The sequence below is a fragment of the Ochotona princeps genome, chromosome 11, assembly GCF_030435755.1.
Source record: "Ochotona princeps isolate mOchPri1 chromosome 11, mOchPri1.hap1, whole genome shotgun sequence".
NCBI lineage: Eukaryota > Metazoa > Chordata > Mammalia > Lagomorpha > Ochotonidae > Ochotona > Ochotona princeps.
The window spans coordinates 64,633,204-64,658,035 of record NC_080842.1 but is presented as its reverse complement, the minus strand read 5'-3'; the positions used below and the strand labels follow the sequence as shown (position 1 = coordinate 64,658,035).

Sequence of the window (24,832 nt, the reverse complement as noted above, 5' to 3'; positions counted from 1 at the left end):
CTTAAATGGACCCCTACTCATTTATTGAATCTGGAAGGGAATTTATACAGCCAGAGTCAGGTCTGGTTGACAGGCTCTAAAAATGGGGATATGAACACTTGTTTTGTAACATTGTGGAAAGATTAAATGCATTCTTTTTTTTAAGTTTTATTTTTTATTGGAAAGTCAGATTTACAGAGAAAAAGAGATACAAGCAGAAAGATCTTCCATCTGCAGGTTCACTCCTCAAGTGGCCGCAATGGCCAGAACTAAGCCTATCCAAAGTCAGGAGCCAGGAGCCTCTTCTGGGTCTCCCATGCGGGTGCAGGGACCTAAAGTCTTGGGCCATCTTCGACTGCTTTCCCAGACCACAAGCAGGGAGCTGGATGGAAAATGGAGCAGCCAGGATATGAATTGGCTCCCATATGGGCTCCTGGTACATCCTAGGCCAGGACTTTACCCACTAGGCAACTGTGCTGGGTCCTTAAATGCATTCCTGAACACAAGGCATAATGGTATAACGGTATCTCATATTATGTCATCCAAGGTACACGATAATTAAAAATAGTACTACATGCTATGTACTGAACATGTGGACTAACAAATCCTCCAACAGTTTACTCCTATTTTAAGAATTAGGCTTCAGAGAGGCTAAGTGACCTGTTCCTAGTCACACAACTGGCAGAATAGTCTAGACTTAGGCTCAGGAACAAGTATGGCTCTCCATGGTACTTAGTGTTCTTAGCCACACAACACCGCATCCCCTAGGATATATGATTATCCATCAGTGGACACTCAGTGCTGGCAATCAGTTTCTTGGATTACAAAAAAAATCCTTTCTTATCAAATAAAGCATCCCATGTATGTTCACAATGAAGGCAAATTTATCCTTGGTTCTTTTTCTTTAATCTCAACATATATGATCTGCTTTTCCCAACAGAATGGGGACTAGAGGCTTTGCAAGCCTTGCTGGCAGTGAGCTGCCCCTCTCAGGTGGGAGGTCTGAACAAGGCACAGATAATGGGACTCTCTCTGCACACAGAATGCCACTGACTGATGACACCATCACCCTACTGCCACCATAGCCCAGGTACTAGGGCAAGCTTCGTTTCCTCACACTGATCCCTCAGTAAGGCCTCACAGTTATTCAAGGATGTGCTATTATTATCATCAATCATTTCACAAATGAGGAGTCTGAGGCTCCCTGGGAAAATTCCAGTAACATAATTAGCTTTGTAGTAGCAGAGTAGAGACTTAGATCCAGGAAGTCCTCCAGGCCTGACTTTTTGGCTCATGGTATTTTCATCCATGTTTCTGCATAGCGAAATTGAATATCCCTACGTCAAATGTTCAGATGACACAATTCTATTCCATGTCAACAAATCATGTTTCTAATGTCTCATGGTCTTAGGGATGTCCTGGAACTGCCTGCAGTCAGAGACCACATTCGTCACTAAGCAGGCAGAGACCCAGCTTGGGTTTATGGCCAGCAGGAGCTCAGGAAATGTTTGTGGGAAGCAAGTTGGTGGAGAGAGAGGAAAACGAAGATGAACAATTTCAAGGCTAGAAGGCTAGGGTCCTTACCCTCTGCAGCTTCTTTCTTTCAGCCTCGACAGCTGAGCGGACTGACTTGATCTCCAGGGTGTGCTTTTTTACCAAGTCTTCCAGGCGCTTCACCAACTGCTCTTTTAGGCGCTTCTTCTCCTCGTCGGCCTGGTGTTTGATTTTACGAAGGTCTTCTTCAAATCGTTGCTTCATATATTCTGCCTCAGTGCCTGCATCTGTTTTGGTCTATGAAAAGAAAAAAGGAGACTTGTCAAATTACCAGGGAGGCACCATTTTCCTGTTAGATAACTTTTATGATGTTGGTAGACTGATTCAGCAACATGTTTCACAAGTGCAGCACATTTTTGTAAGTCTCGATGTTAGACATTTGTACAAGGCTTAACTTGCTCTGTCTGTAGGAACAGGCTCTTTGGAATGCTGTAGCTATTACAGCAGCAGCCATTCCAGCCAATACTACAGTTGTTTCTGAGAAGTGTTTTGTTATTTGGACTAGTAACATGTACTGGGACCCTAAGAAGATTTCCACCAACCCAAGAGGTGTTGCTAATGAACTGGGATGATTCTGTTACATTCTCAATCTTCTAGTTTCCAATGATAAGAGGTTGGCAGGAAGTTGGCTAGGATGCCACTCTTGCTTTGTTTGTTCCTAAAACCATGGTACCTGCTGAGTTCAAGTAGATCTAAGGTGATTGGGCTGTGGTCCCTGTCTGAAGTTCATGCCAGCCAAATCTACCATGAGCTATTCTGCTGCAGAGCTGTGCTAGACACTACCTGTGTGTCTGTGTCAACTTTGGCGCATGAATACTCCTTGAGAGAGCTTTGGTCCTGCTGAGAATGAAGACTGCAGGCTTCTGAGTCATTCGCTTCCGCCAGGACTTCATTCTCTGGAATCCGCTCAGTCTTCATGTCATCTGCAAGCATGAGTTTCAACATCATTTGAAATGCTCTTGGCCATGACCCCATATCCAAGGTTTTCTGCAGTTGGCTTCCCATTCAGCTATTCAACATCCAACATCCATCCCACCACACACCCCTGCACAAGTAATCTCTGCTACAAGGCCTGCTGACTTCATGGTCAAGGTGCAGTGATCCTCATCCTTGCTGAAACAGCATCCTGAGCTCAAATATTGTTACACTCTGTTCCTTCTTAAACTAGTGATTTTTATTGTACTTCCTACAAATTACATTTTATATTCGATTGAAATAGAGATCTAGGGATCAGATGGCAAACAAATATCCTTTGAATTGTTGGTTTTTCTTTTCTATATTTCCTGAATGGTTCTTTTGCCTTGATTTGAAACTGCCATACTAACTCTGGGCATACTAATTCATACAAAACTTTTCTAGTTTGAAATGCAAACCTCTTCTCATCTTCCCAGCATATCTTGATTTCTTTTTTTTCCCATTACATGCCTGGGCCATGTTCCTGGCAATAAAGCGTGCCATGGTCCACAGTGTAACGGACTCATTGGCGTCTGAAAAGCGCAGGTCATGTTTAGTACCTTTTTCGTATCTTCCAGCATCAGGCTGGTCACACTGTAGAACTTCATGGGGAGGGAGCCTGGTGGAAAGTATTTGGAGTATACATGTTCCAAGTGCAAACAGCAGTTCTATCACCAATAAATTGGCTGAACTTGAGCCAGTCACTCATCCTCATTCAGCCTCTTGGTTTTATCCTAGCAGATAAACAGTTCCAGTCTCCTGTAACATAGGAGATTGACAACATCCACTACACAAAATTACTGGGAAGATCCAGTAATCTGATTGTGTGAGACGATGTTAAAGACCTAACAAAGCCTTGGCTGAGCCTGGTGGAGGGGATGGTGGAAAGCCAGGACTGAGAAATGTGAACTCTGTGGTGGGACTGGTGGTGAAATGTGGAAGCTGTGGTCCTTTTGCATCCCATCGTTTGGCTGTTTGTCCTGGCAGCTCTAGGTTTCAGCTCACCTGCGTTCAGCAGAAATTGGACTCAAATACCAGGTGGGCCAGATCAAACAGTCTTGCCCCTTTTCTCTGCTCCCTAACGAGTCTCAAGGCTGCCAGGACAAACAGGCCAGTCTTACAGGCAAGCTTCTATCTTTAATCATTCAACTGTGTATGGGGCCTCCAATGTCAGAGTGCCAATTTGGCTCCTGGTTGCTCTGCTTCCAACCCAGCATCCTGCTAGTATGCCTAGGAAGGCAGCAGAAAAGCAATTTCTGGGTTTAGCTTGGCCCAGCCTGAGGGCTTAGGGCCATTTGGGGAGCGAACCACCAAATGGAAGACCTCACTCTCTCTGTCCTCTGTGTGTGTGCGTCATTTGGCCTTTCACAAATATAAATAAATATGTATATGTTTAAATAAAAAGAGAAATCATTCAGAGCCATCTCACCAGTTTTCTGTGCCACATGACACTCCTGCAACATCAGTCTGTCTTTGGCTACTGCCAGCTTCTCCCCAAGCTTTTTTGCAGTACTTTTCAACTCTGTGTTCTCTCGCCGAGCCTCCTTAAGCTGCACATCCAGGTCCTAAACAGACAGGAGATCTCAGGTGTATGGTTACAGTTCTGGGTATAACATACTTGATACACAGAACAACTGTCAGCTCTGAAAGGTGGGTGAGTGTACAGCGGAATTACTGCTTTCTGGAATTAGTGGTTCAGGCCTCATCGAATGCCTGTTCATCTGACTCTGGCTGTGCGGACCTGGGCAAATTATTGGGAGAGGATTCAATTAGATACAGTATCTGGCACAAGAAGAAATGCTCAGGCATATTAGGGCTATTAGTGGCAGGTACTTTTATAGATGGGACCCTGTATCTTTGTAGGGCTCATATAACTGACTCAGAAACAGTCATGCCATCTTTGATCACAGAGTACTAGGATCCTAGGATAGAGATTGTTATGAAATGAGCAGGGGCTCTAGGTCAGAAATATATTCACCATGTGCCCAGCTGAGCCAGTCCTTGGCCTTTCAATTTCAGTCTTGTCTTCTCACCTGCAAATCCTAAGACTATATTCTCAAGATAGGGACCAAGTGTAGCTCATCATGTGGTCCTGCCCCTAGCACGAGACCTGGCGCATGGTAGGTATACCCTAAGTATTTACTGAATGAGTGTCATTCATTTCCTAGTGGAGGCAAGGCTTGGCTTAGTATGCCTAGCAATTAAAGGGGTTCAAAGGAGCAGCTATGTTCACCACCCATTACCTGAATCCTCTCTTTCAGCCTCTGCGCATACTTCTTCAGGTCACTGATCTTGCGGCCTCGGTGCTCCAGGTCGCCCTCCAGCTTCCTGACCTGGGACTGCAGGGCTGACTCCTGGACCTGGAAGTTCTTGCGGAGATCCGTCTCCTTCTCCTGCCACTGCCATAGGGCCTCGCTCACGGACTGCTGCATGGCTTGTCGGATGGCCTCATTCTCCCTTTCGTAAGTGGCCTGTAGCTCCTCCGCCTTGCGGGCATAGTCCTGGCTTAGCTGCTGGTTCTCCACCCGCAGCCGCTCCACCTCCAGCAGCACGTCCTGCATCTCAGGGCCCTGGCCTGGCTCTGCCTTGGCATCTGGGCTCTCCTGGGAAAGCCGGCCCCACTGGGGCACTTCATGGCTGCTCAGGTGCCGCAGCCTCTTCTCGTAGTTGGCCTTGAGCTCTAGCATTTCCTTGGAGAGCGTCAGCACCCGCTCGGCGTGCTCTGCCTCCACCCGCAGTTCCCTCTCTTTGGTCTCCAGCCTGCACGTGGCCGACTCAGCCAGCGCCTCCTGCGTCAGCCTCTTCTGTAGCTCCAGGGCACTCTCCAGGGTCTGGATGCGCTGGAGGAGTGTCTCCTGGTCCTCACTGCAGCCCTTTTCCTGCAGGAGCTTGGCCTTGGCCACCACGTCCTGGAGCTCCTCCTGGTGGGCCTCGCGCAGGGCTTCCATGCTGGCCTCGGCCTCATCCTGACGGGTGTTCAGGGCATAAATCACCTATAGGAAAGCCAGCAGATCCAAGTGATGGTGAGAGATGCAGGTGGGAACAGAGGTGTTCTACCTCCTCTCTGGTGACCAAGGTTAGTCAGCATCTGAGGGAGTATGAGGGGTGGGACTAGCTTATCAGAAACTATTTTCTGGGGGTCTGGCTTGCAATGATGTAATCCTGTATGGTTACTGGTTCTAACTCTGGCTGATCCACTTCTGATCCGGCTCTCCCCTAATGCTGAGAAACCACTGGCAGATGGCCCACGTCTATGTGGGAGGACCAGAAGGAAGCTCCTGGTTCCTGGCTTCTGCCTGGCTCTGCCCTGGCCACTGTAGATGCCAAGGGAGTGAAACAGTGGATGTGAAAAATCTCTAGATATGTATATCTCTCCCCCACCCAACTCTGCCTTGCAAATGAATGTTTAAAAAAGAAACTGTTTCCTGGAGAAAACAGGAAGAGAGGAATGTAGTGGAATAGAGAAGCAGTGGCATCAAAACGCAGGGCCCAAAGAGGGTGCCTTGGTGGAATCCCAAGAGAGCCCTCTGGAACCCAGTGGGAATCCAAGGAAGAGTTTTGCTTAAAAGGAACACTTTGAAATGCAAAGTTCCCCAAAATACTAGATAATAAAGTTGGTGTAAAAGTCTGAGACATAAGTACATTGCTGGAGCCCAGAGCAGGAAGCCTGCACTGGATGGGAAGGAGATCCGGAATGAGCCACTGCCATTTGTTTGATTAGTGTCTAGGGCAGGTCTGTATGAGAACGGGATGACCCCATGAATCCAGACATTGAAACCCCAGGAATGATAGTAAGTGATGAAGAGTCAAAATTCTTGAGGGTGGTGGCCTATGACGTGGGGTTTGACTGCAGTTTGCTTTGGCCAGCAGCTGGTGAGTGCATCTGTTACAAGCAGAGGTTTAGAAAATGCATGTGTATTTTGGGTTTCCATCTTGTAATTCTAGCATTTGTTATGAGAAAAGTACGTGCAAAATAGCCACTGCCTCCAGATAGAGACATGTCCAAAGTCTGAAATTAGCCTGCTCAGCTGGGTTTAGCTGAGAGCAGCTGAACAACAGCCAAGCTGGGCATAAATAAACCACTGTTGTAGCCACTGTAATTTTAGAGTTGTTTGTTACTCTGTATTACTACAGGGAAATCTGATCAAGACACAAGGAAAAATAGAAAGCATGTAGAGAAGTACTAACACACTCAGTGTTAACAATCCACATCCTTGCCTCCTCAGCTTCCAGCCGCATTGAGCCAATACATCATTCCCTTCTTCTAGATAGTGTCTTCACTTGGCTTTCAGGGTGCAACACCTGTCCATGACTCTCAACTCTTCCACTTGTTAATTCCTCTGCATCTCTCATCCATTAAGTAAATGAGCTCAAGAGCTTAGTCCTCAGACTGAAATATCTAGAAACATCTCTTGGAATATCACTCAATCTCATGATTTTACGCATTGTCTATTTTTTTTGTTTTTGTTTTAACTTTTGTGTTTTGGACTTGCCCTGTCACCTGAATCATAGATCCTGCTGCTCCCAGTACCTTCACTAGGAGATCAAACATGTCTTTCTAAATTAGTTTTGGATTTTTCCTTCAAAGTCTGTTCTTCTCATAATTATCCCCATCTCATTTCATAGCAACTCCCTTCCTTTCAATATATAGGTGAAAATTTTGCAATGATCAACAAGCCTATCTCTAAAGATTAGGGAAATGCAAACCAAAACCAAAACCCATTAGTATGGTCATCATCAGAATAAGAGAAAATAAATATTGTTTAGGATGCAGCAAAATCAGAGCGCTTGAGCTTTGTAGGCAGACAGGAGTTGGGGAAGGCATGTAAAACGGTGCAATGACTTGGAAAACAGTTCAGTAGTCACTCAAACAAATCACACAGAATTGCTATATGATCCCTCTAGACTATAACTGATGTGAAAATGGGGAATATTTTTCCCCAAGATTTGTTTATTTATTAGAAAGGCAGAGTTGCCACCGGCAAGAGCTGGGACTAGGAGCGAGCTGGGCCAAGTCAGGCTGAACCATTTGTTGCTGAATGCCAACTCTGGGGGTGGTCCATCTCAGATTGGCCCACTGTACCTGTTGGCACATGCAAGATCCAGCTCTGGGAATAAGCCTAGCAGGGGAAAATCAGGGACTCTCTTGCAGGACTGTTGCTTCTACTGATGACCGTAAGAGCTGGGACTAGGGGAAGGGTGGTCTGGGGGCAAGCCAGGCAGGGCTAGGCTGCTGAATCCACTGGCACATGTAAGAGCCAGAATGGGTGTAGGCCTGCCAAGCTAGGCCACAGCACCAGCTGGCAAGTGCTGGGACTTGGTGTGAACCATGCCAGGCTGGACCACAGTACTTACTGGAAGGCACAAGATTTGGGACCTGGCAGCAGAACTATGGGTATTCCCCTGATAGGCTGTACTAATCACAGGTGAGCACAAGAAACAGAGCAGGGTGTGGGCCAGGCTGCACAAGGTAGCAGCACCTATCTGCATATAGGAGGGCTGGATCCAGGGGAAGGTTGGGCTGAACCAAGCTGCAGTACCCACGGGTGGGCAGGAAAGCAGAGGCTGTCACATGCAAGAATTGGGACCGAAGGTGGACCTGGTGAGGGTTATGGAGAGTTGTTCTGATTGGGACATGACACCCTCTGGTATGTGTGAGGACTGTGTCAGTGGCAGGCTGGCTGGACTGTACTGGTCAGTTCATGTGAGAGATATGGCTGGGGTAGAACTGACCAGCCAGCTACATCCATCAGTATACTCATTGGCGGGTGAAGTTGACAGACTGCAACTGAACCTGCACTGGCTGGCTCTCAGGGAATCAGACCTGAGGTCACCCCAGCTGAGGTTTCTTTGGGGATTCCCTGACAAGACCACTGGATTCAGACCTTGGCCTGAAACTCACAGGATGTGTAGTCAGACCTCAGAGTGTGTGTGTGTGTGTGTGTGTGTGTGGACTGGGCCTGCTCAGTTGCTGATATCAGTGTGGTGTATAGTATGTCCAGATGTACCCGGGGGACATGACTAGCTCATCTAGGCCAGTAGGGAATGTCAACTGCCTCATCAGAGGGTGGGAAGAAGAACAGGTTGGACAATTCTGGCCAAGCTTTGCAGCCTGTTTCTGGGTCTGTGGAAGTGCTAAGGTGGACTCTGTCAACCTATAGACCTTGGAAAGGTTAGCTCAGCCTTGGAGCAACAAAGCCAACAACTCTCACAACTATCCAGACCACTCCAGTCACATCCTCAGAACACTCCTGCCTACATCAGGGTCTCTAAGGTGTCACCAAATGACTGTCCCCAATCCCCAAGTGCTGATGTACTTTGATAGCAAGGAGTGCCCCCCCCCCCACTCCTTCCCTGCAGACACGGGAGAAAAAACATCTGAAATATTTCTCTCATCTACCTTCCTCCGTGCCTGAACCTCCTACCCTAATCACATATCCACACAGGTGTTCATCTCTGTCAGCTAGTTAAAAAATACTAAAAAGAAAAAGCAAATGGAAAATAAATATGAATTAAGAAAAGATGGATTTGCACAGAGAGAGAGAGAGAGAGCAAAAGAGAGAGAGACTGACTCTTCATCTGCTTCTTCACTCCCCAAATGGCAGCAATGGCCAGGGCTGAAGTCCATAGGCCAGAACTCTGTCCAGGTCCCCATATGAATGGCAGGGACCCAAGTACCTAAGTCATCCTCTGCTGCTTTCCCAGGCGCACTAGCAGGGAGCTGGGTTAGTGGTAGAGTAGCCGGGGTTTCCACAAGAGCCTACACAGCATGCTAGTGTTACAAGAGGCAGCTTGACTCACGGCACCGTAAACACTGGCCTTAAGATATGAATTTTCAAAAAAATTTTTAAAGTATTACTTGAGAAGGAGGGAGGAAACGAGAGAGAGAGAGAGAGAGAGAGAGAGAGAGAGAGAAAGAGAGAGAGAGATTGGTTCACTCCAAATGCTCACAGAGGTCGTGACTGGGACAAAGTCAGGTGCTATGAACAAACTCTAGGTTTCCCATGTGGGTGGCAGGAAGTCTCAACTACTTGAGCTATCACCAGCTGTCCCTCAGGGACAGTTAGTAGGAAGTTTGAGTAAAGGACCAGACAGTTGTTCAATCCAGTACTTCATGGAATTCAGATGTCTTAACTTTCTTACAGGTGAGACTTCTTTGTTCGCATAGTTCACTAGTATATTTCAGAACAAGTTCTTCATTTGTTGAATGAAGAGTTATCGCTCCATTCTAGCAGAGGACAATTGAATTGGCTTTGGAAAATAAGCAAATGTCAGACAACTGAACAGGGAGGGGAGAAATACAGGTCAAAGTGGTAGTAGCATCCAGATAGGAGGGCAATCCTCGTGGCAAGAACTCTGGTAAGAGGCTGGGAAGAGAGCATGACACGGGGCTGGACATGGGTCAGACACTCCTAAATCTGGCATCCAAGTTAAGGGGTTTAAGTTGTTTCCTGTTCATGTAGCATGTAGGGCTCAGGCAGACACCAGGCTTCACCCCTAATGCAGTACATCTGGGGACAGTTTTGGGACATTTTTAACAGTTACAAGGGACTGCAGACTTGAAAAGACAGATATGTTCAAATTGGAGAACTACAGCTCCATGAAGGAAGCTTTTCTCACAGGATCTGGTCTCTTGGCAGTTAGTGGAACTAAAGCATTCCATTTCATTCATTTTGGAACTAAATCTGGATATGAAGAGGGTGGAAAGAGGAGGCAGCGGGGAGCAAAGACTGGGAGTACAGCGAAGAGAAGGGACTTGGGTGTCAGAACTGTTGGGGAAGAATGGCAGGACAGCGGAGAATAGGGCAAGAGTCCAGAATGTTCTTGGTGCTATCTGACTGTGGGGATGGCCATGCCAGACCAGGTGGAAGCACACCATCCCAGAACCCTGGAACATTACAGGGCCACACTGCTGCTCTCAGTCCATGCTGTAAAGGGCTGTAATTTTCCTGTACTCAAGTCAGCAAAGGGAGCTAGCAAGATTTCCAGATGAAGGCCTCAATTTGGGTGCAATAATGCTAAGAAAGTGCGTTAGTCAGGCAGTTACTGAATCTTCTCTTGTGGAAACAGGCTGGAACAGGTCCCAAACAAAGCTGGGCTTCTTCAGGCAAAGAGGCTTGAAATGGGCTTCCAGATAAATCCCAAACACTAATTAAAACCTCATCACTACCCATCAGAGAGCTGTTGCTAGGCACCTAGCTGCACATGGCATTGAACTGTGAGAAATAAGCCTTCTTGTAATTGAAATCCAACTGTGTCTCAGACCAATTTAGACAAATGTAGCTGGAAGGTAAAGGCAGGCTCTTAATTAGTGCTCCCTCCTCTCAGCAGCCTAACCCAGCACTCACACAGGGACACAGGCTGGCCCTCCTCACAGCAGGCTTCACCAACTATATGAGATGTGGGACCTGGAAAGGGTCCAACTTCCCCTTTTCAGACCTCAGGCAACGTGTGTAGAGCTTTATTGCAAATCTCCTTTGCTTGGCCATCCCAGTCAACAGATACACAAACATGTGAATGAATTTTTTTTAATGCTTGATAACAATACAAAGAAATCCTAATGCCTCTCTCGGGAAATATTTTGGCTGATCAGTAATCTAAGTAGTATCATCAACACCTACAAACATGTGCAAGTATGTGGCCCCCAAAAGCACACAGGGCAGTTTTTCAAGCTCACCTGTACAGATTACAACTGTACTATTGAAAGCAGGCCTTGCATGCATATCTATATAGACAAGCATGTTTAGTTTTTCATATAAATGGCATACTAAGTGCTAATGTTATTTTTAGAAGTATTTTCCAGTTCAAAAAATAGCTTTATTTGGTAAACCTTATGGCATAGTAAATATAAATGTTGAATGCTCATTCTTTTTTAAAATCTTTTAAAATTTATTATTATTATTACTATTATCATTTTATGATACAGTTCTGTAGATTGTGTGAATGCTCATTCTAAACGAAATTTTCTTTTCTCCACTGTTCCTGGTCAGGGAGGTTGGGGGAAAAACCCTTTAAACATTTTTGGATCCATTTATTGTACCTCCAAAGAAAATCCTCAGACAAGCAGAATGCTTCAAACTAAATTTTCAAACAACGCTGTAACTAAAAACCAAACATCCATTTCCATTGACTTCTCTTCTAGGTCACCTTTGGAAATTATCTTTCTAGCTGTGGTTCAATTTCCATGCTCTGACTTCATGTGGACTAAACTGCAGTCATCAGGTGGTTGTGCTAAATTAAACACTCCACTGGTTGGTCAATTTGTGAAAGATAAGGTATATCAGAGAAGAGACCCAAATTTCAAAGCTCAGTTCTCAGGTAGTGTGATCATAGGCAAGTCCCTTAGTTTCTGAGAAAATGAAGTTTCACCTCCTGATAAATGAGAAGATGAAATGAAAGTGACATCTCCCAAGAGGAATGGGTGTGATACAGGGAGTCTGTGGTCAAGTCAGCTCGGGAAGAATTTGGGCAGCTGTTATAAAGACGTTCGTCTAACTGCCGTGACCCCAGCACCTGGCCACTGAGGCCTTCTCTTCATTGGAGAGATGATTTCCCAAAGGAAATTGGCTGAACTTTCCACGTTTTCAACTTTATAATAACATTTATTCAGTAGAAACTAGAATTTTAAAGTAAATTTAAGTATAATCAACATATAATAATTGAACATACCGATGGGATTCAGAGTGTTAATTCATGTGTCAAGGTACAATGAGCAAATAAGAATAATTGGAATATGCATCACCTTAAACACTTCTCATTTCCTGTGGTAAGAACACTGAAAATCTAATCTTCAAGCCTTTTTTTAAAAATAAGATTTACTTATTTTTATTGGAAAGGAAGATATACAAAGAGGAAGAGGGACAGAGAGGAAGATCTTCCATCTGTTGATTCACTCCCTAAGTGACCACAATGGCCGGAGACCAGCTGATCTGAAGCCGGGAGCTAGGAGCCCCTTCCACGTCTCCCATGCAGGTACAGCGTCCCAAGTCTTTGGGCTGTCCTCGACTGCTTTCCCAGGCCACAAGCAGGGAGCTGGATGGGAAGCAGGGCTGCCGGGATTAGAACTGGTGCCCATATGGGATCCTGGTATGTACAAGGCAAGGACTTTAGCTACTCGGATACTGTGCCAGACCCCTCTTCAAGCCATTTTAAAATACGCAATACAATGTTAACTAGGCACCCTACAACACCTCAAAGCACTACAACTTATTCATCCTATACGATTGTACTTAATTCTTCCCTTCTCCCTACCTTTTGCAGCCTTCTCTCCAGTAACCTACACTTTTCTTCATGAGATCATCATCTAGCTTCCACATAGGAGTGAGAATATTCCATATATATGTTTATCTGTGGTTGATTGGTTTCACTAAACATGATTTCTTCTAGACTCACATGTATTGCCACAAATAACAAGAGTTTATTCCTTATGGCTAAATATTATTCCATTGTATGTATAAACTGCATTTTTCCATCCATCCACCTGTCAATAAGATACTTAGTTTGATTCTGTGCCTTGGCAATCATGAACAGTGCTGTAACATGTTTGAATGTGCAGATAGGCTGATATTCTTTCCATTCTATATATATCCAAGTAGAGAGATTACTGGATCATATGATTCTATTTTTTAGATTTAAAATATTTTTCTACTTGGCCCAGTGTGGTAACCTAGCAGCCAAAGTCCTCGCTTTGAACGCAGCAGAATCCCATATAGACACCAGTTCTAATCCCGGTGGCCCTGCTTCCAATCCAGCTCCCAGCTTGCGGCTAGACTGGGAAAGCAGTCTAGGACAGCCCAAAGCCTTGGGACGCTGCACCCGGGTGAAGACCCAGAAGAAGCTGCTGGTTCCTGGCCTTGGATTGGCACATCTCTAGATGTTGCGGTCACCTGGAGAGTGAATCAGCAGACAGAAGATTTTCCTTTCTCTTTCTCCTCCTCTCTGTATATCTGAATTTCTAATAAAATAAAATAAATCTTAATTTTTTTCTTTTAATATAAACAGAGTAAGTTTCATTCATCTCATAGGTACAGTTCTTTTTTTTACATTTTATTATTATTATTATCATTTTATGATACAGTTCCAAAGGCTCCTGGCATTTCCTTTATCCCCTCCCCAATTCCTTCTCCCCCCAGTTCCTCTATATCATTACTAACATATAGCTCTTCATATACAGTCATATGTTCATCATTGCAGGCATGGACAATGGCAGAGAGTCCAGCATCCTATTGTCAAGATATAGTGAACAGTTTTATTGCAAGTCCATCTTCAGTCTGGAAGTAGAGATGCATACTACATTGTATCTTCACATCTCGATATTAGTCTCCATTTCACAGCTACTGTACATCCCCTCAAATGAAAAGTCATGATACAAAATCAACAACAGAAAGAAAAATAGAAATTTACAATGCCATGAAGTTAAATGACATATTACTAGATATGACAGTTTCTATTACACAACTACTATACATCCCCTTAAATGAAAAACCAAAAACAAAATCAGTATCAGGGAGAAAAAAGAAATTAACAACACCATGAAGTTAAATAACATGCTACTAAGTGACTAACGTGTAGCTGAAGAAATGAACATTAAGAACCTTCTTGAAGGAAATGATGCCACTGTATGATCTAGGAGTCACTGAATGATTTAATCAGAAGAAAGTGTTTTGAAGAGATGAAACTAACAGCAAACAACAAAACCCATGTGATATAGTTTCCACTTCACACTGGTGAAGTGTGTCTCTTCTAGACAATAAATAGATGGGTTTTGTTTTTAATCCAGTCTACTAATCTATGATGTTTGATTGAGCTTAAGCCATTTACATTCAGAGTTTAATATGTTTGGGTAGTACTTTGGTCCTGTCATTTTAGGAATGGGTTGTTCATTGGTTTAGTCTTATGTTGTCATTTTATTGGGATGTTTTTCCAATTTGCCTTTGGTTTTGGTGGGTGCTATTCCTCTTGTCTGTCAAGAGAACATCTTGAAGTACCATCTGTAGGGCAGGTTTGGAAGAGGCAAATTCTTTTAACTTTTCTTTACTGTGGAAGAATTTTATTTCATTTTCAAAGACAAAAGAAAGCTTTGCTGGATATGTTATTCTAGGCCGAAAATTTTTTGCTTTTAGAATCTGGAATATGTCACTCCATTCTCTTCTGGCCTGTAGAGTTTCCTGTGAGAGGTCTCCTGTGAGTTTAATTGGCATTCCTTTATATGTCAGTCGATTTTTTTCACGTGCACACTTAAGGATTTTTTTTCCTTATGCTCAATTGAAGAGAGCTTGATGATCATGTGTCTTGGTGAAGATCGCTTTTGGTCAAGCCTGTTGGGAGTTCTGTGCCCCTCCTGGATGTTGTTTCCCAATTCTTTCTCTAGATTAGGGAAATTTTCCTGTATTATTTCATTAAATACATTTGCAAACTCAGCTTCTCTTTCTGCATCTTCTGGGACTCTCATAACTCTTATATTTGGTCTCTTAATAGTGTCTTTAAATTCTTGACTACTTTTTTTGGCCTGATCCAGCTCTGCTTCCAGCTTTTTGTTTGTTTCCCCCTGATGACAGGAAATACCTTCCAGTTCTGAGATTCTTTCTTCTGCTTGCTTCATTCTATTTTGGAGATTCTCCACTATACTTTTTTTTTTCTTAGATTTATTTATTATTATTGGAAAGCCGGATATACAGAGAGGAGGAGAGACAGAGAGGAAGATCTTCTGTCCGATGATTCACTCCCCAAGTGAGCTGCAATGGCCAGTGTAATGCCGATCCGAAGCCGGGATCCAGGAATCTCTTCCAGGTCTCCCACATGGGTGCAGGGTCCCAAAGCTTTGGGCCGTCCTCGACTGCTTTCCCAGGCCACAAGCAGGGAGCTGGATGGGAAGTGGAGCTGCCGGGATTAGAACCGGTGACCATATGGGATCCTGGTGCTTTCAAGGCGAGGACTTAAGCTGCTAGGCCATGCCGCCGGGCCCATCTACTATACTTTTAATTTGCTCTATTGTGTTCTTAATTTCTGATATATCAGTCTTGATTTGCTTTACTGCTTCCTTAAATTCTTTGAACTCTTGTATGTGCTTCTCATTGCTGATCAGAAGCTTTAAAATGAGTTTTCTGAATTCTGTGTGCCCCATTTTCTCGATGTCTTCCTCAGTTAACTCTGTGGTTGGCATAGGGTTTTGCTCCTTTGCAGGGGAGTTTTCAGTAATATTCATTGTGTCTTTGTCTCTTCTTTTGCTCTTGGTCATTGTACTTCTGGTTAGCAGAGTCTTCTCCTTGGGGCAGGTTTCAAGGTTGTGTTACTCACAGGTCTACAGTTCGATTTTACTTATTGCAGTTAGTACACAACACTTTGCTTGCACCCAATTGTGCCACAACCTCCATCGAGTTCCAGGTCTGGGTTCCTATGTCAGATTTCCATCGTAGTCTCCAAAGCCCCAGCTCCTGGCTCACCAATCTCCACCTCCTGTGATACCGTGCTGAGGCTGCACTGTTGTCTCTGCACAACCTTTATCCCACTTCTGGTTGGAGCAGGTCCCAGGATTAGAGAGACACACCAGGTGTTCTATATAGTTAGATTGTTGGTGGCGCTGATCTTGTCGGAACCTGTTGGATGTTAGGTCTGGGTGCCCCACGGACCTATTTTGACCCGTACAATGCCATAGTCGGTATTATTTTCCTGTGGGACCAGTGGAATCCACGGAACTCAGTGAGTTCTCGTGAGCTCAGCACATGTGCAGTTCACTGTTGTCCCCTGCAGTCCTAAAGCTATTGCCACAGTGTACAAAATGGTGCCTGATGTGCCACTAGTAGAGTTCTTGATCTGCTGGCCATCAGATCTGAGGGCTACCCAACCTGTCTTGGGTGGAACCTGTAGAATGCCACGTTGCGGCAGTTCACTGAGTCAGAAATGAGTTCACTCCCAGCTCAGCGTATGCTCAGTCCTTTCCCTTGCCTTTGTCTCCTTATGCCAAATGGCACCCAATTTGGCTCTAGGGGACTGACTGGGCTATGAAATCCACCCTGTTCTCACACTGTCTGTCTGGGATCCGTTGCTCTGTCTCTGCTCCTAGTCAAATCAAATGAACCAGCAGGACAGACAGTTCTTTGTCTCCCATGCTCCCAGTGAAAGTCCCTTCCCACCTGGTTGCTGGTGGAGTTCTGGCTGCTGGTGGAGTTCAGATCACCGTTAGCTGAATGCTGCTGGGGTATCAGTCACTACAACACCACACAATTGTGTCCACTGCTTTCCTGTGTCTTTCAGTCTCAGGTACCCCTCTGCTGTTGTTCTGTCCTTTCCTATTTCCTGGAATGTGTCCTCTCTGCTTCATCCTGATTAAATGTTTCTCCGTCCATTCAAATGTGTCCTAACCCTATTCCATCATCTTGATTGTACTCATAGGTACAGTTCTAAGATTACCATACTTCCTTCTCTCTCCCTCAAACCTCCTGCTAACTTTCTTTCTGTGTGATTTTTTTAACATTTGCAAAGACATAATTTCAATCCATTGTATAATTATAGGCTAATTAACCACTAACCATAATATTTATCAAGTGAAAAGAAGAAAGATCATATTTCCATAGAAGTAAAAACAAGTGCTAAAACCAAAACCACAAGATGGCTCTTCCATTCCTATGCAACCTTCAAAAATTATATTATTTTATGATATAGTTCCTAGGCTCTGAGATTTCCCTTATTCCCTCCCCAGGTTCCTCTCCCACCACACTGATTTCCCCTATATTATTTTTTAATGATTTATTTTATTTTTATTGGAAAGTCAGATAGAGAGGAAGAGGAAAGAGAGGAAGATCCTCCATCCATTGATTTATTCCCCAAAGGCCGCAACGGCCAGAACTGAGCCAATCCAAATCCAAGACCAGAGAGCCTCTTCCAGGTCCTCCACGCGGGTGCAGGGTCCCAAGGCTCTGGGTCATCCTTGACTGCTTTCCAGGCCACAAGTAGGGAGCTGATTGGGAAGTGGGGTTGCCGGGACTAGAACCGGTGCCCATAGGGATTCCAGCATGTTCAAGGCGAGGACCTTAGCTGCTAGGCTACTGCACCAGAACCCCTTATATTATTACTATAGTATAGTTCTTCATAAACAGTCTTGAGTTTATCATTGCTGGCATGGACAACAGCAGATAGTCCAGCATTCTATTGTCAAGATACAGTTGACAGTTTCATTGGGAGTCCATCTTTGATCTGGAAGTAGAGATGCATACTGGTCTCTGCTACGCAGTTACTTTACATCCCCTTAAATGAAAAGCCAGAAAACAAAATCAAACAGGAAAACAAAAACAGAAATTTACAACACCATGAAGTTAAATAACCCATCCCTGAATGACTAATGTGTTGCTGAAGAAATAAAAAAGAAAATCAAGAACATTCTTGAAGAAAATGATGCTACAGTATGTCCCACGAGTCAGTGAAAAATTTGATGTGGGAAAATAACTTGTCTTTAAGGAATGAAAATAAAAACAAAACATCAAAATCCATGAGATACAGTTTTTGCTGATCTTTGTTGTTGCAGTGCGTCTCCTATAGGTAACAGATAGATGGGTTTTTGGTTTTAATCTAGTCTAGTAATTTATGACATTTGATTGATGTGTTTAATCCATTTATATTCAGGGTTAATATCAATAGGGTGAAATTTGGTCCTGTCATTTTAGCAATGGGTTTTTCATTGTTTAATTTACAATTCTGTTGCTATCTTACTGGGATGTTCTTCACATTTGCCTTGGTTTTGGTGGGTGCTATTCCTTTTCTCTTTCAAGAGAACATCTTGAAGTATTATTTGTAGAGCAGGTCTGGAAGAAGCATATTCTTTTAATTTTTCTTTACTGTGGAAGAATTTTATTTCATTTTCAAAGACAAAGGAAAGTTTTGCTGGGTAAGTTATTCTGGGCTGAATATTTTTTTGATTTTAGAATCTGGAATATGTCACTCCATTCTCTTCTAGCTAGAGAATACCACTAGAGCTTCCTGTGCGTGTTCAGCTATGAGTCTGAATTTCCTCTATAGGTCAATTGATGTTTTTCACATGCATATTTAAGGATCTCTTCCTTATGTTCATGATTATCATCTATAGTGGTGAAGATCACTTTCAGTCAACTATTTTGGGAGTTCTCAGCCCTTTCTGTATTCTGTTTCCCAATTCTTTCCAAGATTAGGGAAGGTTTGCTTTATTATTTCATTGAATACATTTTAAACCCAGCTTCTGTTACTGAGCCTTCTGGAATTCCCATTACTCTTATGTTTGGCCTTTAATAGTGTCCCTTAATTGTAGGATACTTTTTTTTTTTTTAGCTTGATCAAGGTCTGCTTCCAGCTTTTTTGATTGTTTCCCATTGTGACAGGAAATATCTTCCAATTCTGAGATTCTTTTTCTGCCTCATTCATTCTATTGTTGAGACTGTCCACTGAGCTTTTAATTTGTTCCATTGTGTCCTTCATTTCTTATAATTCTGCTTGATTTTGCTTTAGCGCTGTTATTTTCTGTGTGACATATTTCTTAAATTCCTGCATGTGGTTCTTATTGTTGATAAGAAGATTTATAACAAGTTTTTAAAGTTTTTTATCCCCCATTTCCTCAATGTATGTGGGAAGTCATATAGTTGGGACAGATGGGACAAGGTTGTAATGAACACTGCTCCTCGGTCAGCAAGGCTATGAGTAGTTTCTGGCTGTGTGGCAAGGCCTGGAAGAATATCTCTCTACTCAGCTCAATGCTGTCTCACCCCATTGTATAAATACTCGATCATCTCTCTGATAGTTCATGGAATTCTCCTGAGGGTGTTGTTATCTTTCTGCATATGTGAAATGATTTCTGTAACTGGTATAATACCTGATATTGATTTTATCAATCACGTTGTGGTAAAAGGGTCTTTAGTAACTTAAGGCAATGGCACACAGCTAAAAGCATACAATGCTATAATCGAACCCATATTGTTCCCAAACGTCTTATTATGTGCCCACCTTTGTGCTGCAACTTAACCTAAAACATGTAATGTTCTCCTTAAGAAATGACTTGGCAGTATCCTGGAAACAGATGGCAATCGCAGAGGTACAAAGAGTTTCTTTTACTGAGCAGCCTCGAACTGCTGCATTGCATGAAATGACGCATTTTGGCTTCCCACCATGGGAAGCAGAAAGTACATGGGATATCTTCTAAAGGCAGACAGATGCTGTGAGCCCCTAGAAGAAAACGGTTTGAAATTTCTACCTTATACTGGCACTTACATTTAGGGAAATAAAATAGTTTTAAAAAGATATAAAGGAGTTTCTTATAAAGGCCTTCTGTTCATAGAAAGGCTGAGCTGCTCTGATCCTTTTCACTGTCACTTAACAAAAGAACAACAAAAAAAAAACCCGAATCAGTACTTGGTGAAGGTGATGGTAATTAGTGTATGATTGATTATAACATTTAATAAAGAATCTGTGATATATGCCTTTATAAATTTCCTTCACTTAGATGAATTTTCTTTTTAGTTCTGTACTCTTGATATTTTAAGTACTCTTGATATTAGTTTAGGTTTAGTGAAAATTGATTTTAGATATAAGTAAACCACATGTTACTATGTAACCCCCTGTGCTGCCAACCACGGAGTTCCTGGCTTCAGCTGAGTGACTGCAGGTTGAATGAGTAACGGCTTACTGAAAGTGTTTTCTTTGAAGTAAAATGATAATAATGTTTTTTTAGGATCGTTTTTGTATTCTTTTGACTATGAAGTAAAAATAAAATAATTGGATGTTGTTCAAAAGCTTGTGATGACTGTGATGACTGCCATAAAGAAGGCAACTTTGGGCCTGGTGCGGTAGCCTAGCAACTAAAGTCCTCACCTTGAACACACTGGGATCCCTTATGGGCACCGGTTCTAATCCTGACAGCCCCACTTCCCATCCAGCTCCCTGCCTGTGGTCTGGGACAGTAGTTGAGGATGGCCCAAAGCCTTGGGACCCTGCACCTGCATGGGAGACCTGGAAAAAGCTCCTGGCTTCTGATTGGCTCATCTCCAGCCGTTGCAGCCGCTTGGGGAGTGAACCATCAGACAGAAGATCTTCCTCTCTATCTGACTTTCCAATAAAAATAAAATGAATCATAAAAAAATGCAGGCAACCTTTCTGAGTTGTCCATTATGGGCTCATCATAGTGGTCCATGTCTCTTCTTGTCTTCTCGCTGATCAACACATCCTTTGCAAGTTCTGAAGTCAGCTGGAGCTGGTCTCCAGCAAATGTATTCATCAGTTAACTTTGAGGTTGGCAAAGGCTTCTGCTCCTTTGCAGGGGGGGTCTTCAGTAATACTCACTGTGCCTCTGTCTCTTCTTTTGCTCTTAATCTTTGTACTTCTGGTTAGCAGCTTCTTTTCCTTTGTGCTGGTTTCTAAGCTGTGTCACTCAGAAGTCGACAGATTGATTTTACTTACTGCATTTGGCATCCGGTTCATAGTATTTTTTGTTTGCAGCCATCTGTGCCACTCCCTCCAGCGAGTTTCAGGTCTGTATTCTTGTGTTAGGACCCTAACCCCAGTCTCCGTAGCCCCATCATCTGGCTCATGAATCTCCACCTCCTGCGATCCCATGCTGTGCTGCCCTGTTGTCTGTACAACCTTTCTCCTACTTCTGGTTCCAGCAGTTCTTATGATTAAGAAGACAGCAGGTGTCCTAAATAGCTAGGTTTTTGTTGGTGTTGAAGTTGCTGGAAACTGCTGGCCATTAAATCTGAGGGCCACCCAGACCTATTTTGATCCACATGATGCCAGAGTCCGTATTATTTTCCTTGTGCGACCAGTGCAATGCTCTGAGTTGGAAGTGAGTTTGCTTCCAACTCAGTACATGTGCAGCTCATTGTTGTCCCTCCAATCTAACAGCTTTTGCCATACTGTACAAAATGGAACCTTGATATGCCTCTAGTGGAATCCTGGATCTGTTGGGTATTAAGTCTTAGGGCACCTGTAGGATGCCACATCGGCACAATGCACTGAAGCCAGAAATGAGTTTGTCCCCAGCTTAGTGCCCCCAGCTTAGTGCCCCCAGCTTAGTGTCCCCAGCTTAGTGCCCCCAGCTTAGTGCCCCCAGCTTAGTGCCCCCAGCTTTTGCCTCCCACACAAAATGGCACCAGATGGCTTTGTTGGGGGGTCTGGGCTGTGAAATCCACCCTGTTCCTGTGCCACCTGTTTGGGGTGCACTACTCTGTCTCTGCTCCTGGTCGAATCAAACAAATCAGCAGGATGGGCAGTTCTTTGCCTTACCTCCTGCGCTCCCAGTGAACTCCCCTTCTCATTTGGCTGCTGGTGGATCTACAGTCACTGGTGGAATTCTGGCCATCGGTGGAGCTCAGATCGCTGCTTGCTGACTGCCATTGGGGTATCTGGTCGCTTCAACACGCGCTTTTGTCTCTGTTGGCTTTCCCAAGTTCACCAGTCCCCAAGTGCACCTCTGCCATCATCCTGTCCTCTAGTTCCTGAAATGTGCTCTCTCTGCTGCACCCTGGCTAATGAGTCACCATGTGTGTAAGTGTGCCCTTACCCTATTCCTCCATCTTGATTCTCCCTGCACTTTTAAATTCACAACTAACTGCTGCTTATCAGAGAAAACCCATGATAGCTGTCTTTTGGGGATTGGCATTTCACTGAGCACAATGGCTTGTAGCCGCATTTACTTTGTTGCAAAAGACAAGATTTCATTCTTTTTTATGGTTGAGTAGTATTTTTATGGAATTTATAAGTCACACTCTGTCTATGCAGTCATCAGTTGATGGATATCTGGACAGATTCTATATCTTAACTATTGGAATTGGGCTGCAATAAGCACGGAAGTATAGATAGCTCTTTCATTTAACTTTTTGAGGTAAATTCCCAGGAGTGAGATCTCTGGGTTTAAATCTATATTCAGATTTCAAGTCTCCAGGGTGTCTTTCATAATAGTTTACAGTTCCCCCACCCCACACAGTGTATGAGGATACCTCTTCCCCTATCCTCACAAATATCCAAAAATCAAAGTTTTTTAAACTTTTGGATGATAGCCATTCTAAATTGGGTGAGATAAAGCCTCATTTGGTTTTTATTTGCATTTCCCTGATGGCTAGGATCCTGGGCATCTCTTCATGTGTCTGCTGTCAATTTGAATTTCATCTTTTAAAAAATGCTATTTCATGTCCGTTTGCTTATGTCTTAATTGGATTGCTTTGCTGTTGTTGAGCTTCTTGATTTCTTTATAAATCCTAGATATAATCCTTTATCACTTACACAGTTTGCAAATATCTTCTCCTATTCTGTCAGTCTCCTTTTTACTTTGATGTTTCCTTTGCAGTGCAAAAGCTTCTTCTCTGGGTGTAATCTCATTAGTCTATTCTTGCCTTTTTAAAAAAAATAAAATAATTTTAAAAATTCATTTGATTGTCAGGTTTACCTAGACAGAAAAATTTTGACAGAAAGAAAGACGGCCATTTATTCTCCCAAATGGCTGAGGGGAACTTGGACTAGGCCAGACCAAAGCTAGGAGCCAAGAGCTTCTTCTGGGTCTCTCACATGGGTGCAGTGGTCTAGGAACTTGGGCCACCTTCCACTGCTTGCCCAGGTGTACCATCAGGGAACTGGAGGGAAACAGCTGAGGAAATCAGTGTCCACATGAGATGGCAGTGTACCCACTATGCCACAACAACAGCCCTCTTCTGCTTTTATTGCCTCACTTCTGGGGTATTTTCCAAGAAACTTTTGCCTATACCGATGTCTTAGAGAGTTTTCCCCAGTGTTTTCCTCTAGTAATTTGATGGTACCACATCATAGATCCAGACCCTTGATCCACATGGAGTTGATTTTGCATAAGATATAAGGTGGGGTTCTTGTTTCAGACTGAAACTGGGGTTTTGAATTTGGGTCCTTTCCCAGGCTGCTTGTATGCTTTATGATCACCTCCTTCCAGTCTCGGTAGTGGCAGTGAGTCAGCTCCCAGGCAATTCTCGGCCAACCCTGTGACCATAAAGGGAACCAACTCCCTAGTGGAAGGAACTACTAAGCATGGGTTGTGAGCAGATGATGTGTATTAAATGCGTTTTTCACTGATTATGTGTTTATTGGCACCCACTGCATATCAAAGAGCATCAGTAAAATCAATTAATACCCTGCACACCACATTTTTAGGAGGAAGTGTTGGGCCAGGAGCCCTATAGTTAGAGTGGCAAGGGCACAGAGAACAAAAGGCAGGACAGCTAGGAAGTTGGAGACCCCTTCTCTTTGAACAACACAGGCACTACAGTGACAGCAGGTGTCCCCATGAGCATTGGCCACAGGACCATCTGCAGTGATCATGAGCACTGGCCACAGGACCATCTGCAGTGATCATGAGCATTGGCCACAGGACCATCTGCAGTGATCGTGAGCACTGGCCACAGGACCATCTGCAGTGATCGTGAGCATTGGCCACAGGACCATCTGCAGTGATCGTGAGCACTGGCCACAGGACCATCTGCAGTGATCGTGAGCACTGGCCACAGGACCATCTGCAGTGATCGTGAGCACTGGCCACAGGACCATCTGCAGTGATCGTGAGCACTGGCCACAGGACCATCTGCAGTGATCGTGAATATTGGTCAGAGGACCATCTGCAGTGATCGTGAGCACTGGCCACAGGACCATCTGCAGTGATCGTGAGCATTGGCCACAGGACCATCTGCAGTGATCGTGAGCGTTGGCCACAGGACTGAGTAGGTACACTGGGCTTGGCCAACAGCAGGACCCACTTCTCTGAAATGACTCGCATGGGATGGGTGTGTGACCTATCCAGCCAAGCACACTTCTTCCTGGGGGTTCACTTTCTGAGGTGGGCTGGGGGGGGGTAAGGATTCCCTCCTCTTGTTGACTCTGAGAGTTGGAAGGATGTGAATTTAGTGATCCTGGACTTATTCTCCATCACATGGAAAAACTTGTTATTGGTGGGAAAGGAAGACCCAGGCAGATCAGTGCAGATATGAGGGGGAAAGTTAAAGAGACCTGCCCTGCAGCTATAAATACAAAGACCCTTGCATCATCATCATCATCATCATCATCATCAAAACCTTTTAATGACTGCTTTATGCCAGCAGTGGAGTTTATATAATGGCATATATATATAAAATTGTTTCCTTTTGTTATAGAAGTGAAACAGAGACACAAAGAGGACATGAATCCAAATTTGACTCGCAAAGCTTAGCTCTTTCTACTGCAGTGTATGGTCCTGTGCCCACATGGCACTGTCCCCTGAATTTAGGCAAGTGGCTTGACTTCCCTATATAGGGCTAGGATCCAAGTATTCACATTATTTGATTCCTGTACTCCCAACTGGATTTGATTCTGGAAGCTTCTGTGTGCTCATTTCTGT

General features: G+C 44.0%; 1 protein-coding gene across 1 annotated transcript in view; it reads right to left on the bottom strand.

The window, feature by feature from the left end:
- The window catches only part of FAM184B (family with sequence similarity 184 member B), an 82,086-nt gene that overhangs the window by 39,210 nt on the left and 18,044 nt on the right, over positions 1-24,832 (bottom strand). Inside the window, exons 2-5 of the mRNA XM_058670280.1 lie at positions 4,731-5,480; positions 3,917-4,052; positions 2,317-2,456; positions 1,564-1,770 (exon numbers count right to left, since the gene is read on the bottom strand). Coding sequence (XP_058526263.1) covers positions 1,564-1,770; positions 2,317-2,456; positions 3,917-4,052; positions 4,731-5,480 — 1,233 coding nt within the window. The remainder of the gene's footprint in view (positions 1-1,563; positions 1,771-2,316; positions 2,457-3,916; positions 4,053-4,730; positions 5,481-24,832) is intronic.